The sequence below is a fragment of the Accipiter gentilis genome, chromosome 18, assembly GCF_929443795.1.
Source record: "Accipiter gentilis chromosome 18, bAccGen1.1, whole genome shotgun sequence".
NCBI classification, from domain to species: Eukaryota; Metazoa; Chordata; class Aves; order Accipitriformes; family Accipitridae; genus Astur; species Astur gentilis.
The window spans coordinates 8,837,221-8,852,100 of NC_064897.1; the positions used below are offsets into that span (position 1 = coordinate 8,837,221).

General features: G+C 40.1%; 1 protein-coding gene across 5 annotated transcripts in view; it reads left to right on the plus strand.

The window, feature by feature from the left end:
* Positions 1-14,880, plus strand: part of TSPAN9 (tetraspanin 9) — a 188,808-nt gene that overhangs the window by 76,238 nt on the left and 97,690 nt on the right. For 3 of the 5 annotated variants that reach the window (XM_049821920.1, XM_049821922.1, XM_049821923.1), the window contains one exon: positions 9,235-9,314. In XM_049821920.1, the coding sequence (XP_049677877.1) occupies positions 9,252-9,314 (63 nt within the window). In that variant the 5' untranslated portion in view covers positions 9,235-9,251. Of the gene's footprint in view, positions 1-8,346; positions 9,315-14,880 lie in introns of those variants that run through there. The other 2 variants (XM_049821919.1, XM_049821918.1) reach the window with 2 other exon arrangements.

The following is a 14,880-nucleotide window of genomic DNA, read 5'->3' on the forward strand; positions in this document are numbered from 1 at the left end:
CCCTGACGCAGTGGTTTTAAACGTCCCCATTCATGGAATCACACCTGTTTATGCTTAAGTGCCAAAAAATGAATATTTTAGCAATGAAAGAATTCACTCAATTGTGAAAGGAATGTGCCTAGAAATGTTCCTTCATGGCCTAACTGAGCAGGTTTCAGAGATGTGTGCTGCCCTTTAAAAATGAATGCTCACATCATTCTCTTGGGTCTTCTTCATGGGGAGCCATTTGTATGAGAGTTTTTTTAAAATTTGTTTGTTTTTAAGTTTAGTAGTTCTGCTAATACATAGACCCCAGCTGTCAGTTAATTCAGAACAGCAGACTGCTGGTGAAAGACAGCCTCTTTAGAACAGAGGTTACAGAATATCCACCTGGTTTTGCTCAAGGGACTTTTGTTCAATGGACACGGTTAGAAGAGTTCTTCTATTAGTGAAGGCCCCCTACACCACCCAAGAGGAAGAAGGGACGCCAGCTCTTATGATAGGCAAAAGACTTCTGCTATTTGCTAGCTTTCCTTAATCTGTAGTCAATATGGAAGATGTAAAAATCTAAACTGTCATTTAAAGTGGGAGTGGAAGAAAAGCACTCAGATCATGTACCTTATCTCTGCAAAAAATAGGTGGTAAATAAGAAGAACCCTTCTCACTTTCTTGCCCCTGCTTTCTTTTTTTGGTCTTTAATTTTTAAAGCATGGTTTTGGAGATCTGATTTGTGATGTTTCAGCCTGTGGGGATCTGATGTTGCTGCCTTCCTGCCCGTGTTTGACAGCTTTCTACTCCCTTGATCTTGTTTTCTCTGTGCAGTAAAAAGTACTTCTCTGCATATGCTTTTTTGTGTACTGGGAGGGGACAGCAGTTGGTACCGCATGTTTATTTGCATCATTGATGGCCAAGGCTTGGTTTGGCTTATGCTAGCTTCTTGACAAGGAGTCCCTGACTTGAAGATGGGCTTAGTGATGATTTTACAAGTACCCAGTATTAAGCTATAATGCTGTTGTGGTGAGAAAACCCCCTTTCCTTATACAGGTAATATACAAATTTAAACTACAAGGGTTTTCCTGCTAGGCTCTGAAATGTTGAACTTTCCAGAAACCGAATTTTGAATCTCAAATAGAAAAGCAGAATAGGAATGATGAAGAAAGGTCTGTTGAATCTGAATGACTTCACTTTCATACAGGCTGGGTGTTGACAGAAACAGAATTGATTAAATTAATTTTGAATTTGAGTATTAACTCTTGTCCTTTAAAAAGGAGATCTTTTCATCAGCAGATTGGGAAAGATTACAGTATAAAGATAGCTCAGTTAGAAAGAAGCCCTAAGATGGTTAACTGAAAATATTAGGGAGTCGGAGAGTTTTCAATAATAGGAGACACTGAAAAGATAAGTGCTTAGATTAATGAAGGACAAATGACATGGGATGTTAATAGAGGATTACAAAATAATGAATTATGGGGTGAGGATGAATGTCAGGAGAGGACAGAGCTGGAAGGCTTAATAATGATAGCAAATAAGAGGAAGATGCTGTTTTTTAAATGTAATGCATACCTACGGAACTCACTGCCGTAAGATATTGAGGCTAAGTTCTCAGCAGAATTTAAGAAGGATTAGCTGTTGATGGAAATGGAACAATGTATTCTTTGCTATAGGAGATGAGATAAACACCCCATAATTAAAAGGGATACAGATTCTTATGCTAAAAGGCATAACCAGACTGTTCCAGAGCATCTGGTACTCTCTGCTGCCCAGCAGGATAGGCTTATCTGCTTGGGCACATGTTGTTCTCTTGCCCCTCATATTTTCTATTTTCCCCCACCTGCTGGGAGAAAAAGAATGTCCAGTATAGTTATTGTATTCAGAGCCAGCTATTAATGTCTTGTTTTCTTGCCTGGATTGTAGACTCTTTATTGTATAGATTGACTTGATCACCATGCGTATACTGCCAAGCCTAAGAAGACTCTGACTTCCAGGGTTTCCCAGAAACAAACAATAAACAGACTTTCTAGATTTTAGTACTTAAAGGTGAAAATACCAATGGTGACTTGCATTCTAGCATAATCTTTAGAGGACTTCTTTCAGATTTCACATATTTCATGATGTTGTTTGTAAAGTGGAAACAAAACCCCAAAAGACCCTTGTGCTAGTGCAAATGTTTTGATTTAAAAGCTTAAATATAAGTAGCAGAATTTTTGCTTTTATAAAGTTGTGTTTTTCTGTTGCTTTGGAAACTCAGGCATTCTTTCTGCTCAGTCTGAGGGCCCCTGAGGGACAACGGGTATGAAGGTGTGACATAATCACAATTTCTTAGCTTCAGGACCACATATTGCACTTTGACACTCATCTCCCATGCCTCCTGTGCATTAGCATATCAAGTCATCATCTGCATCTGATCACAGTGGGTTAAGGTCCTTGATATCGTTTACAACTAATTCCTTTGTACAATTTTGAGACAGAATCTCATTCTGTCTCTGGTGTGAAATCCTATATGAGAAGTCTCAGCCACATATGCGCTGTTGGCAGTAAATGATTTTTAATGGAAATCTCAGGGACCAAATGACACAGAATGTTTGGCACAGTGGAAAGTATTATAACAGGGTCTTATTTTCTTGATCATCCATTGAGTGAGGACCCCATGTTGGAAGGATGAACTGATCTTATTGGTATACATAAGTATAAGCTAGTAAGTATTAATTTAGGCCATTCAAAGAGATTTTTCCTCTTTTTTTACCTCTTTGCCTTGGGGAGGCAAAGAGCGTTACTCATCAGAGGCAACCATGAGCTGTTATGCTAGTGCCATTGTGTCAGAGGAAACAGATTAATTCATTTCCTTTCCAGTAACAATTTTAAGAAAGGTAATTTCTCTGGGTGAAATCTGGACTGATGAAGGTGGGTGTTGGATTGAGGTGGCTAGACAGTCAATTCCTACGTCTGTAAGAACAGATCGTTTCCCCATAGATCTCAAACTCAATGTCGTCTCAGGGGTGCTCCTTCACACCATTCCTGCATCCTGGAGTGCTGTCCCACTCCTGTCTCTGTGCCAGGCCACCTTTTCTTCAGCCATGCCAATGCTAGGTGGACTCCCAGAACGTGGAGCCCAGCCTCTAAGAACCCATCTGACTGTCTGTGTTTTCCTTCCAACTTCTGCTGTATGCACATTTACGCGTCCCAGGTCCTTTTACCTGGCCTCTGGAGGTGGCTTTCTTCTGCAGGTGGAACTGAGGGTCCGATGATGCCTGTTGGATGCTCTTGGGCCTGCTACAGGGTGAAGAGAGAAGGGCAGGAGCTTGTCTCTGTCCCCTCTCAGAAAACATTAGAAGAGAATCATTTACTGGTTAGATCGCAGGCACCAGCTCTGAGTACTTCTGTTTCTTAATGAATCCAGTCTCCTCCATCATCTGTCTGTCCATCAAGTGCCCAAGGAAATGGTGGTTTTCTGAAGGTGCTAGAAAGGGCTGCTGTTCATGCTAGTAGGGAAACTAACTATGCATTTCACTCTTCTCAAAACACTTGGTCGTGATTCTTTTTAGCATTTACATTTATAACAAACAAACTGTTCATATATGCTCTAATTAGTGTGGGAACCTATGATCAGTGAGTGGAGACTCCAAAACTGAAGTTACAGTAGTTCTGTCTGTTTTTAATGGAAGACTTTTTCTGTTGGAAAATGAAAGTGTGTCAAAGGTAAAATATGGCTTGGGATATTTGGTTCTGAAAAACACAGGCAGGTTTTAAAACTTGTCTACCATACAAAGTTGTCCTTGAAACCTACTTGTTTCTGTCCAATCCCATAGTGGGCAGAATGCTTTGGATTTACAGCATGCAAGCTGGGAGCTTGGAAGGCCCCAGAATGTGGGATACAACCCTCAGAGCATCCAGGGGTTTGGTTTTAAATCCTGCAGCCTTGGGAGTCCTGGGAACTCAGGTGTTTTGACTTGCTGGAGTCTGTAAGCTCTTTGTTGTGGAACGAGGACCATGGAAGTACTGAGAACTCTGGTTTTGTCTCTTATATGATACTAGTTCCAGTCTGATTTTTTTGGACGTTCTTTTCCCTTTAAGCTTATTCCAAAATCAGCTGTGAGGTTTTTTTAATCTGAGCTTTCATCTGTATACAACTGTATGCCAGAGTCATAAGCTATTCTTTCCAACCCTTGTTCCATATCTCCTTCTCATAGCCTTTCAGGATTCGGAGCAGTGACTGGAAAGATGTAGTCACTGAGTTTATGCTCAGCAATCTTGGTTCTTTGTCTACCTAGTGTACCCTGAGGAAGGCTTGTATAATTGAGTTCTCGGTCAGTATCATTCAAAAGAAGAGAATGGATTTAAGAACCATATCCCTAGAACACTTGATTTGTTTGTCTCTCTGCAGGGCTCATTATTGTTCTGTAGTCATGTGGCAGGGTTACTAAAACTCAGGATTTCTAAAAATAATTAATTTGAGAATGGTGGAATGGTTAGTGTACTAGCTGAGGCCATGTGAGGCACAGGTTCAGTTTGCTTCTCTGCCAGCAATCTCCTGTTCATCCTCAGCAAATGTCTTGGTCTTTGAGTTCCCTGTATTTAAAATGGTGACAGTAGCACTGTCCTACATAATAGAAATTGCAAGGTAAAATGTAGAATAAGTTGTAAAATGGCTTGTATATTGTGGTGACTGGAGTTTTTATTTTCCCTTTTTAAAAACCCCTAGAGTTTCATATTTCATATTCAGGAATCATGGGGGAGCCTAACAAAAGCTTAAGATAGTTTTGCTCAGCCTTCAGTGTTTGTTCCTGTTCTTGCCTATTGTAGTCCCTCTCCGTCTCGCTGGATCAGCAAGATCATTTAAGGGGAATGTCTTGTAAAATGGATTTGGAACTTTTACAAGGGGAAAAATAAGTGTAATCTTTATATATTGCTGAAACATTTTTTATCTGTGTTATGTCTTTATAAATACATGGTTATAAATATGTGTATAAACTTGGTCAGCTTTTGCTCTATTTTGCAGCATGGTTCCACAAGCCAGTGGTGCAAAAACAGCTGAAGAGGGCAGAAACAGAAGGGTTCAGGAGCACTGTAGCTGGGCATAATTGGCACAGAAGTTCTGGTGATATGAAACTAAGGTGTGAGAAAAAATATTAACTATTTTGTGACTTCCAATAAAAACTGAAGTTGTTGGGATCTGTATTTTGAGGACTATGGTGGACTGTTCCCAGGAGGGAACCAAGTAAATCAGTTTCAGCGGGTGAACCAGCCTATGTTGTCTGGGCCTTATTACTAATACCCTTCCTTTCCATTTTCCTGCTACACCTATTGTGACATCCATTTTCATACCTGGTGTCTGAAAGTAGCCTAAATCCTTACCCTTAATACTTGGCTGAGCCATTTAGATGTGATGGACTGATTGATGTTCGTTGCCTCGTCCCAGGCATTTGTGTGCGGGACTGAAATGATTTTCTTGATGCGGAGACATCTCTCACCAGCAAAATTCTGTGATTCAGTAATCAAAGATTAATGAAGTACAGAGTGAGCTTCTGAATGTTTTTCACGCCCTAATTACTTAACAGAGGTGAGATCTGTAGAGAAGCAAAACGTGTTTGCTCCCACGCTGAGGTACGCTGCCCAGTGGGACCACCGTAAGGTGCTGTTGAATGGCCTTGCAGCAGCACCTACCGCTGAAGCCTCAATCGGAGGCAGGGTTAAGTGCAATGGCTAGTCAAAACGCAGCTGGATGAACTGGTCACAGCTCTTTCACTGCTTATTTTTTCAGCAAATAAGCAGTTCTGTGTGATTTATTAACTGAGATACATAAATACTGAGTTAGAGTTCCAGCAGGAGGAAGCGGCATCTAATCCGTAAAGCTGCTCCGTGGCCGCAAATTCGAGCGGCGGAAGGTTGCTGAAGCTTGTAAAGTCTCCCTCGTGGCAACAGCAAAACCATAAGAGGGTCATGTGTTCCCTTTGCACGCAGCGGGAGGGGAGGCTGATCGGGAACCGTGTTTGCCCTAGTGCTTATTGCTCAGGTTTGGATTCTGAAGCTGGCTATTGGCTCTACGTGTGTCTTCGGTGGTTCGTTCTGAAGTACAAACGGTGATGTAGGCCAGTCAGGGAGAACTCTTAATGGAAGATGCAGGTAATGGTAAAGAAAACTAATCTTTTGTAGTATTTGAAAGCAAGAATAGAAAACTGCAAAACTTCAGTAAGGTCTAATAATGAAAACTTGAAAAAAATAAGCTTGAAGGGACAGTTGTGTTGTCTTTTTTTTTTTTTTTTTTAACCACCGATAGAAATGTTTCCACTATTTATAAACTCTGACTGGATTTGTGGGGACTTTTGTTTATTACCAAATATTCTTTCAGTTTTTTAACATTGAGGAGGCAGATTAATTATAATTGTCATGTAACTTCATATGGGAAGCTAAGGAAAATATTCATATTGCATTAGTTTTCACAAGTGCACAGCATTCTTTTTTTTTTTTTTTTTTTTTTTTTTTTGCTGAAGCTAGTCTACATCAGTGTAAATTCTATGGCAAACCAATGGGTGCAACAGGAAAAAATGCTTTAAAATACTTGTACATTCTCATAATTTTTTGGCTGAGAGCTCCGTTTTGTGTGACAAGTGAAAACCACTGAAAGTATCTAGCTGCAGCGTAGGACTGCAATGGCACAACTTTACACTGCCAGTAAGTGAATTTTAAACAGAAGATTTTTTTCAGACTTCTAAAACCATACTCGAGACATTTATCTTTTGTTTGAATGTGACTTACCCTGCAGGCTCTGGTGTCCGAGGCAGGTACCTGACCATGGCCTACAAGTCTCTTCCATGTTTTTTTCTGAGAAGGTTGGTTCTTGATGACTGCTCACGTTGAAGTTTGTATGTGCACCGTAGAGGTGTGTAGAAAGGCTCCATTCTACTTTGGTCACTGCTAATTTATCTTTTTTTACTTGGGTGTTTTGTGTGGAGCATTTTCTGCTATCATACGCACTGCTGAGTGGTCATCTTGCCTTTCCGATGGGCGTATTTGATGCAGGTAGTTCCGAAATGACTTTTGGAAAGCAAAGTGGATAGACAGTGTTGATACAGGCTTGGGCCTGCCGGTTATTAAAATGTTATTCTAGAGCAGAAGAGGTGAGAGAAAGATATTACACGTACAAATACGGGGTATTCTGTAGCATGAAGTACTTTATGGTGGAGGGATCTTTTCTCAGAAAAAGCCTGTCAAGAAAGGTACAGCACTGCTTCAGGGTGTTGATTCTGATGTTGCTACATAAAAAGTTACAGAATTTTAAGGGGCTTTTGGACACAGATACCTAAGATTGAGTAAATGTTATATTATCTTTTCTCAAAGATACCTGACAAAATAATTAACAGTGCATAATAATGTGCATGTGAAAGGATCAGTTGAAAATTGAGCATAATTTTTGCTTTTCCTGGTAGCTGTATCTCTTTCATAGTGGCCTCCTAATATGGTTTCTTTCTTTACAAAAAGAAAGTAAAAACCTGCGTTTTAAATCTGCTGCATCACTTTGCACCATCGGTGCGCTGCTCTTATGCTTATGACAAGATGACAAATTTGGAAGCACCAGGCGTGACCCGACGTATTTCTCTTCCTCCCCTCCAGGCACTTGCACACACAGGCACAGTCACACGCGCGTGGTCATGCCCCCTCTCTGAGTCCTAGCAGGCGTGTTGCGCTGCTGTCTGGAAAAGAAATGTGGCATTTGGGTCAGTGTTTCTAGTTCACAGATTACCTGCGATGTAAGATGGCTTATTGCCCTACATAAGAACAACCTCTGACATACTAGTTAAATAGAGTGTCAATAGCTGCAGGTTCAGATATCCTTGCATTTCAAGAGTTTTAAGAATAGATTGATGACCCCGTAAGAGACAGCAGCTCTGCTTTTCTGGTTATGGTTAATTATATCACAGGTGATGGCGTCACATTATGTGCATGTATAACTGAGACATGTGCCTATTCAGTGTCTGCTGGGCACTAGTCTATTCCAGTTCCTTGTCCCATGGCGGCATTCGTTTAAGGCAGAAAAAAAATGTAAGTCACTGTAAATTTAATGAGTAGGGAGAGGTTAGCACCTGTCTATCTAATCCATACTTTTCCAGTATTTTATTGCATTAAAGGAGTATCACTACCTCACAGTTCTAGCCCATAAACAGCTAAACAGTACTTGACATTTAAAGAGATTTTCTGTTGTGCACTTGTATAGTCAAGAGTAATTCTAATCCTATTAAAGATATTATGTCATGGAGGCGTGCCCTGGGGGAGAAGGCTTCTGCTAACTGGCCCGATGGAAAGCAGAGGGGAGGGGCGAGCAGCAGGGTGGATTTATTACTCGATAGTTAGGTCAGGGATTTCTGTGGGAAATGCCCAGTGGTTGCAGTTGCTGATGATTTCACGGCAACAGCAGTGAAACACAGAGTGCGCTCCGATAGCTGGTTACTGAATGAGATACTGCAAATGGGTGGAAAGAAAAAAGACAGCATGTGAGAGAGAGTCAGAGAGACACAGAGAGGGAAGCTGAGAGCAAGGAAAGTGCTCCGGCTCGAGGAGAGTCTCCCAGGTGTACTGCAGAAGCTTTTTGGAAATGGATGCAAGGACCATCTGCTGCCTATAGCTGAGAGGGCTGTAGACTAGGGGTGGAGAGAAAGAGCTTCTGGCTGTTTTGAATAAAAATCGAAGTTCTGCATAACTGATTCATCGAGATAAATCGTGAATATGCTCTTGCATGGGATATTAATGTATAAATCCATGCTACAGATAGACAGAGTACAGCCTACATTGCTATAAAAAAATAAAACCAGCAACAATGCAGTGAATAAATTCTGCAGTCGTTATCTGATTTATGTACGAAGAAAAAGAGAAGCAAAACACAGACAGCTCTTATCGTACTGTGGCATTTGCAAGGCACTGTATTTAATGCTGAGAGATGCTATACATTAAATCTGACAACTGTGAAAAGAGAGATCATGGAGAAGTCAAGTAGTGAGGATTCTTCAATTCACCGGAGTCCATCTTTGGATAGCAAAGACTCAGATTTTGCTAAACCTTCTACCTCAGGGAGGCAATTTGGTCGAGGTTTTACTGCTGGAGCTTTCTATGGTACAACTGGATCACGCACACAGAGCCACACTGGGGTCGGAACCGGGACCGGCGTTGGGACTGGGACTGGCGTAAAAAGTGACAAATACAGTGCACCCAAAGGCAGCAAATACGTGGTCTTTTACCTGGATCTATCCTTTGTTTTCCTTTTAGAATTTAAGAAGTGCAACATGGCAAGAGGCTGCCTGTGTTGTTTGAAATACATGATGTTCCTTTTCAATTTAATATTTTGGGTGAGTACTGCCTTTTCAGTTGCCTTCATTTGTTAGTGTATCCTGTACTGCTGCATTATGTGTATAGTGCATCTTTGAAGCAGTACAGTAAGTTCTCCCATCCCCTCCCTCCCTCTCATACCTGCTTGGAATATTTTCCATGTTAAACTTGTGTCTATTGGGAAAATGTACATGCTTTCTATATACACTACCTGGTTACTGTAGTTTGGCTACTAATTCCTCAAACTTGCTGTTCTAATATGTGTTTTGAACTGGGTTATCTAAGAAAGGGCAGAATTGTTGCCCTTTAAAGAAGAGCAGAATTGTTGTAGCATTAAAATCCTGCAGTGGCTGGATTTTTGCATTCTGTTGTAATACCTCATGTTGCATTAAGCTGCAGGTTAATTTAAATTTGAAGTACATTCCCATTGTCACCATAAATCTCATTTACTTTTTGTAAACTTCATTTGACAAACTGCTTTTTCATTTGAAGGAAGTTCTGTCCCATTTCTCCAATTAAAAACAATAACTTGTGTGTGTTCTAGCCTCTTAAGGTATCAGCATAAATGTGAAATGAGTAGAATGGTCAATCTGGATTCAGTTTCAGCTGCAGTTGTCCACATTGGTGTGTGAAGTTGGAGACTTGCACTTGCTTCTGAGGGATCAAAATTGATTTTCCTCCGTCAGCCAAGAGGCATGAGGAGTCCTAACAATGCCTCAGCAAGCAAGTTAAAAGCGTAATGGCTACTTTGGGCAAAGTATTGTCACGTACAAGGGAGGAAGGAAAAGTTAAGTCATCTGGCAGCTAGGCATCCTTGAGTGAACAGTATTGTTGAGGAAATCACAGACTAACTGAAATACTGAGTATGCATGAATGTAGCCCAATATGAGTCAGTTTGCTTAGTTTGAAATCAAAGGTCACTGCTTTCCGGATGGTTGCAAAGCTTGGGCACATGAACAAAATCATTCATGGTTGTGATCCAGAAATACACAGTATGCTTCACAAAAAAATGAAAACACCATCCCTGGATTTATTTTGGAAAAAGAGGCATTAACACTCTAGTTCTGATAGCTGCCTCTGGTGTAGAGATACCATTGTTCACACTAGGAGCCTTACTAGCAGCTCCTCTGTTTATCTTGACCCACTTACTGAAATAACCTTTAAGAGCAAGAGTTAATGGGAGATTTGGTACAGTGTTGAACCACTCATGCAACAGTGAGCTTTTGTCAGTAATAGACTGAAATGCTACAATAACTGAACTTGTGGGCATCTTAAATAGAAAGGTAGAACTGGACACTGAAGAACATCTGATCAAAGTTCACTTGTAATTTTTTATATTCCCCCCCCCTCCCACCCCCTCCCCTTTCTCTACACAAACCCTACCAGAAAGTTGCTTTAACTATTTCTGGAATAAATTACTTTGAACACACCAGATTTATATCAAATTGGCTATTTGACCCAATGCTGCATTACTTTGACACCTTGGAAGTATTTTTTTCATATGCTTTATGTTGTGGTTAGTTTTGGAACAGCTTTTTCCTGATACCGTTACTCATGTCCTCTATCATCAGTCATTAGGTTTGTCTTACCCCTCAGGTCTGTAGATGCAATGTCTTTGTTTTTATCTCCTTCTCAAACAGCAATTTTCTTGACTCTGCATCAGACCTTCAGAGTCCATTTTTTCTATTCCTTGAACTCACAAAAATATTTCAGCTTTCATCTGTGTGCTCATCGCGCTCTGCTCTGCTCCCACTGGACCTTTATACAAACACATTGCTTCTTAGGTTAAAACTAGCTTACCATCTGGAACACTTCTCTAGTGCCCTGTGCTTCTTCAACTCTTACCTTTTAATCCCCTTTACACCCTCCCCACCATGTCTTTTGTTGTGAGGCTTATACCACTTCTCTTTCTGTTATTAAACTTTGTCACCATATCTCTGTCTAAAAATGCTTTTTGTATGAACCAGGCTATACAGAATGAAAATTATACTCTAGAATGGTGAATCTTAGCATTTTTCTATAATCTCTCAGTGCAAGATGTCAGGTACTTGTCAAAGTAGTTTACAACAGAAATTTGGTCCACCAGCCTGGTTTAAGTTGTCCAGAAGTCCCCCTTTCTTCTTTAGTTGGCTTATATTCAATTTTGTAAGCCCATCTTGATATTCCCATGCATCCTTCCAGAGGACTGCAGTCTTGCTAGATTCTTTTTTTCTTTAACCGGGCTATTTTATCATCTTGAGCCATTCAAATGCATATCATTGTCATCTCTTTTTACTCATGGAAACGCAAGCTAGAATGAAGCATACCTGTAGTTTGCTGCCTCTGGCTTTGTACCTGGAATCTACATTAGTTCTACTATGGCTGTCTGACAGGTTTTGGGTGTTTGGCTCTGTCTGTGCTCCTTGCTGACACTGTGCACTTGCAGTATCTCTCACTCCTGCCCTGAACCCTCCTGCTAGCTCAGCCCTGGGCTCTCCACACAGCTCTGCCAGTGCCCTCCACTCCTACCTTGTCCTGAAGCACTCCCTGCTATTTCAGTCCTGTTTTTCTTCTTAACCCATTTTTCCGATTCCCAGGTTTGCCTGTTCTCATTGCTTCTTTCTGAATTTCTGTTAAGAAACCCAAGTCCAAAGCCACGAAGTTGTGGCTTGCTCTTGAGCAGTGACTGTCATCTTTTGTAATGCAAGGTGACTTATTTTTAAAAAGAGAAGACTCATTTTTAAGCACAAAATTTTCTGGACCTGTAATTCAAAGCAGAATGAGGCTCCTTGGTTTTCAGAGGCGAGGAGACCACTTCCACACTGTTACCTTCTGACAAAGGCAAGAAGCATTTTCGGGGGGGGGGGGGAGTTTATTTTTGGTTTGGTTTGTTTTTTTTTTTTAATACAGGAACTGATTTAGGCAACTGGAAACAAAGGTGGAAAAACTGTGTTTCAGGGAGTCTTTAAACAGGTGCCAGTCCAGCAGCTGTACAGCTGCAATAGGCAATCTGGCTGACCAGCTTGCTTGCCACAAAGCTGCATTGTTCTGAGCCTGCGGTAGCGGAAAGCCCATCTCATGGGAAGAGTTGTTCTGCCATAGTGAAATGGTGTTTCTGAGACGCTTCCTCTGAAAACGAAGACTGGTGGTGTCCTTTGGCATCCCAGAATGCTGGGCACTATTATTGTCTTGAATGATTCCCAGCATTGGCCCAAAGAAGGATGTTCTTCTGTAGAAAAAGAGGAATCTTTTTCCATTATTTGCTTCTTGACACAGGCTGGGACCTAATCTGTCCCGCATGGGGCAGTGAGCTCTACTACTCCTTCAGCCTGGCAGCCAGCTCATATGTATTTGAAGACCAATTATATATGTATAGTATATATTATACACATTCTTTTTATATGGCATATATTTTAATATATATACGTATATGTGTATACACGTGTATATTTGAAGGTGATGGAGAAGTGCGGCGGTTAGTGGATTCTTTCTGGCGTTACGTAGCAAACATACTGTCACTGTGATAACTACAATAAAGAGGTGGTGCGTTGTTTCTGCCCAGCAAGAATTCCGTGTTTGTGAATTAGATTCATGACCACAAAATACAGTTTTTAAAATTAGTAGCATGTGTATTACTTAACATGGAAGGTTCTCGTGTGAGCAAATTGATCTAAGTGGGGCCCAGCAGTAAGTTGAAACAGAAGGTGTTTCTCCGCCATATCCCTAAGAGCTTCAGGTATTTCTCCGTGGCCCTCTGATTCTTAGCAGTTGTTCTTGGCCATCTGGCATTGCTTTCTTTTAGAGATTAGGAAAGTCTGAGCTGAGGGTTAAGGAAGCTTATAGTATTTAATTGTGTGGCTAGGATGATGATTTACACTGAATTCATCCTAAGTGCATAATATGTTTTGCAAAGGGACCGAGCAACTACAAATGTTAGTTGATTTTGTTTGCCTTCAAGAATAATTATGTGCAAACATATGGAGATTGCAAAGTAGCCAATACAGCTCTGCAGAAGAAATAAAATATTGATTTTTGCTTCTACAGGTAGCAGCTTAATTGTCAAGAAAGTTAATCACCAAATATAAACATTAGGGTGTATGTCTTTCTAGGGTAAATTTCACTTCACTGTTTTCTTAGCGAAAAGGATTACAGTAATTATTTTCACAAAATGTATGAGAAAATCTTACTGGCTGGAAAATGGAAATTCTATAAAACATGTTTTTAAAAGAAATTTCACTCATTAAATGAGAATTACATAGGGTGCTAAAAGGGAAATTTTGAAGTGACAGGAGTAAGTTATCAAAACTTCACTAGAGAACTTTGCGAGTAGACTGTGGTCATGGTTAAATTTGGGGTTGTTCTATTAATTTAACTAAGGTTAATGAGTCCACATACAGTGAAGCATTCATAATACACATCTTGTTAGGTTTTAGCATTGCTTAATTTTAATATAAAATGCATTTTATTAGGGGGAATATATGGCAAGATTATTAAATCTCTGATCTTCTGTGTTTCAGGAAGAGCCAAGGAAAAGCTAAGTCTAGTCAACAAGATCCTTAATGTGGTTTATTTGTTAAATTGTTTATATTTAAACTACTACCAAAAAAATCTGATAGGAATAGTACCTATTTATTAATGGTTTAATTGTAAGCAGAAGTTATCATTTATCTAAGTTAAGTGGGGTCAAATTTACAAATTCAGATATTAAATATTCAGTTTCAAAGTAAATTTTATAATAGGTTGGGAGAATTTTCCTTTCGCTAAATCATAAGACTAGAGGAGAAAAAGATGGGCTGGAAACTTGCTGGTCCAGAAGTAGCAGCAAAAAGTCAAATATAGCAAATATTTCACTGATACTCTGGTATTAAAATAATGGATAAAGACTATTGCTCCTGAAGAGTATTTTTCTGCATTAATTACTTGTCTAATTTAATCTTATAGCAGGATTAATTAATATTTTTTCCTGTAGATTAAAAACAATGTTGTGTGTTTATCAGTGAGCGCAGACAGTAGTACAGCAGCCATGCAGGTCATTACTAAAGTCTCAGATCAGACTAACAGAAGGGGAACATGTCCATTCTCTGGGTCTGGCTGCTGTCAGAGCTATTGGTACTGTAAAGCAGCTAAGAATTTTAGAATCGTTTATATAAGGTAATCCATACTTATTTATACCAAACTGGAACATATACTGTAGTGCACTGTTCAGTTTGAAGTACAAAGCTTTAATGCTTAACTGAACCTTTTGGACAAACAGTTAAATCTTGTGAAGAGACTTTGTCCCTATGCATAACTGAAAGTTAATCTCTGAGGTTTAAGAGGGGTGGACAGTTTGTCCCTGCAATGAGAACAAAATTGCTAACTACAGACAGTTTAGAACGGGAAACACATTCAAATTCTCTCTTTTTTGTTCTCCTCCCTCTGGCTGCATTATCTGATATTCCCCATTTTCTAACACAGGGAATAATGACAGGGAGAGACAGTGAGTGACCCTGGGATGCTTGGCTCTTGACATAACAGCGATATTTACTTCTGTCGTATTTTGACTCTAATGACGTAAGTCAGCCGTGCGGTGACAGTTGCGGTACAAACCTGTGAAAGTAAGGCTAC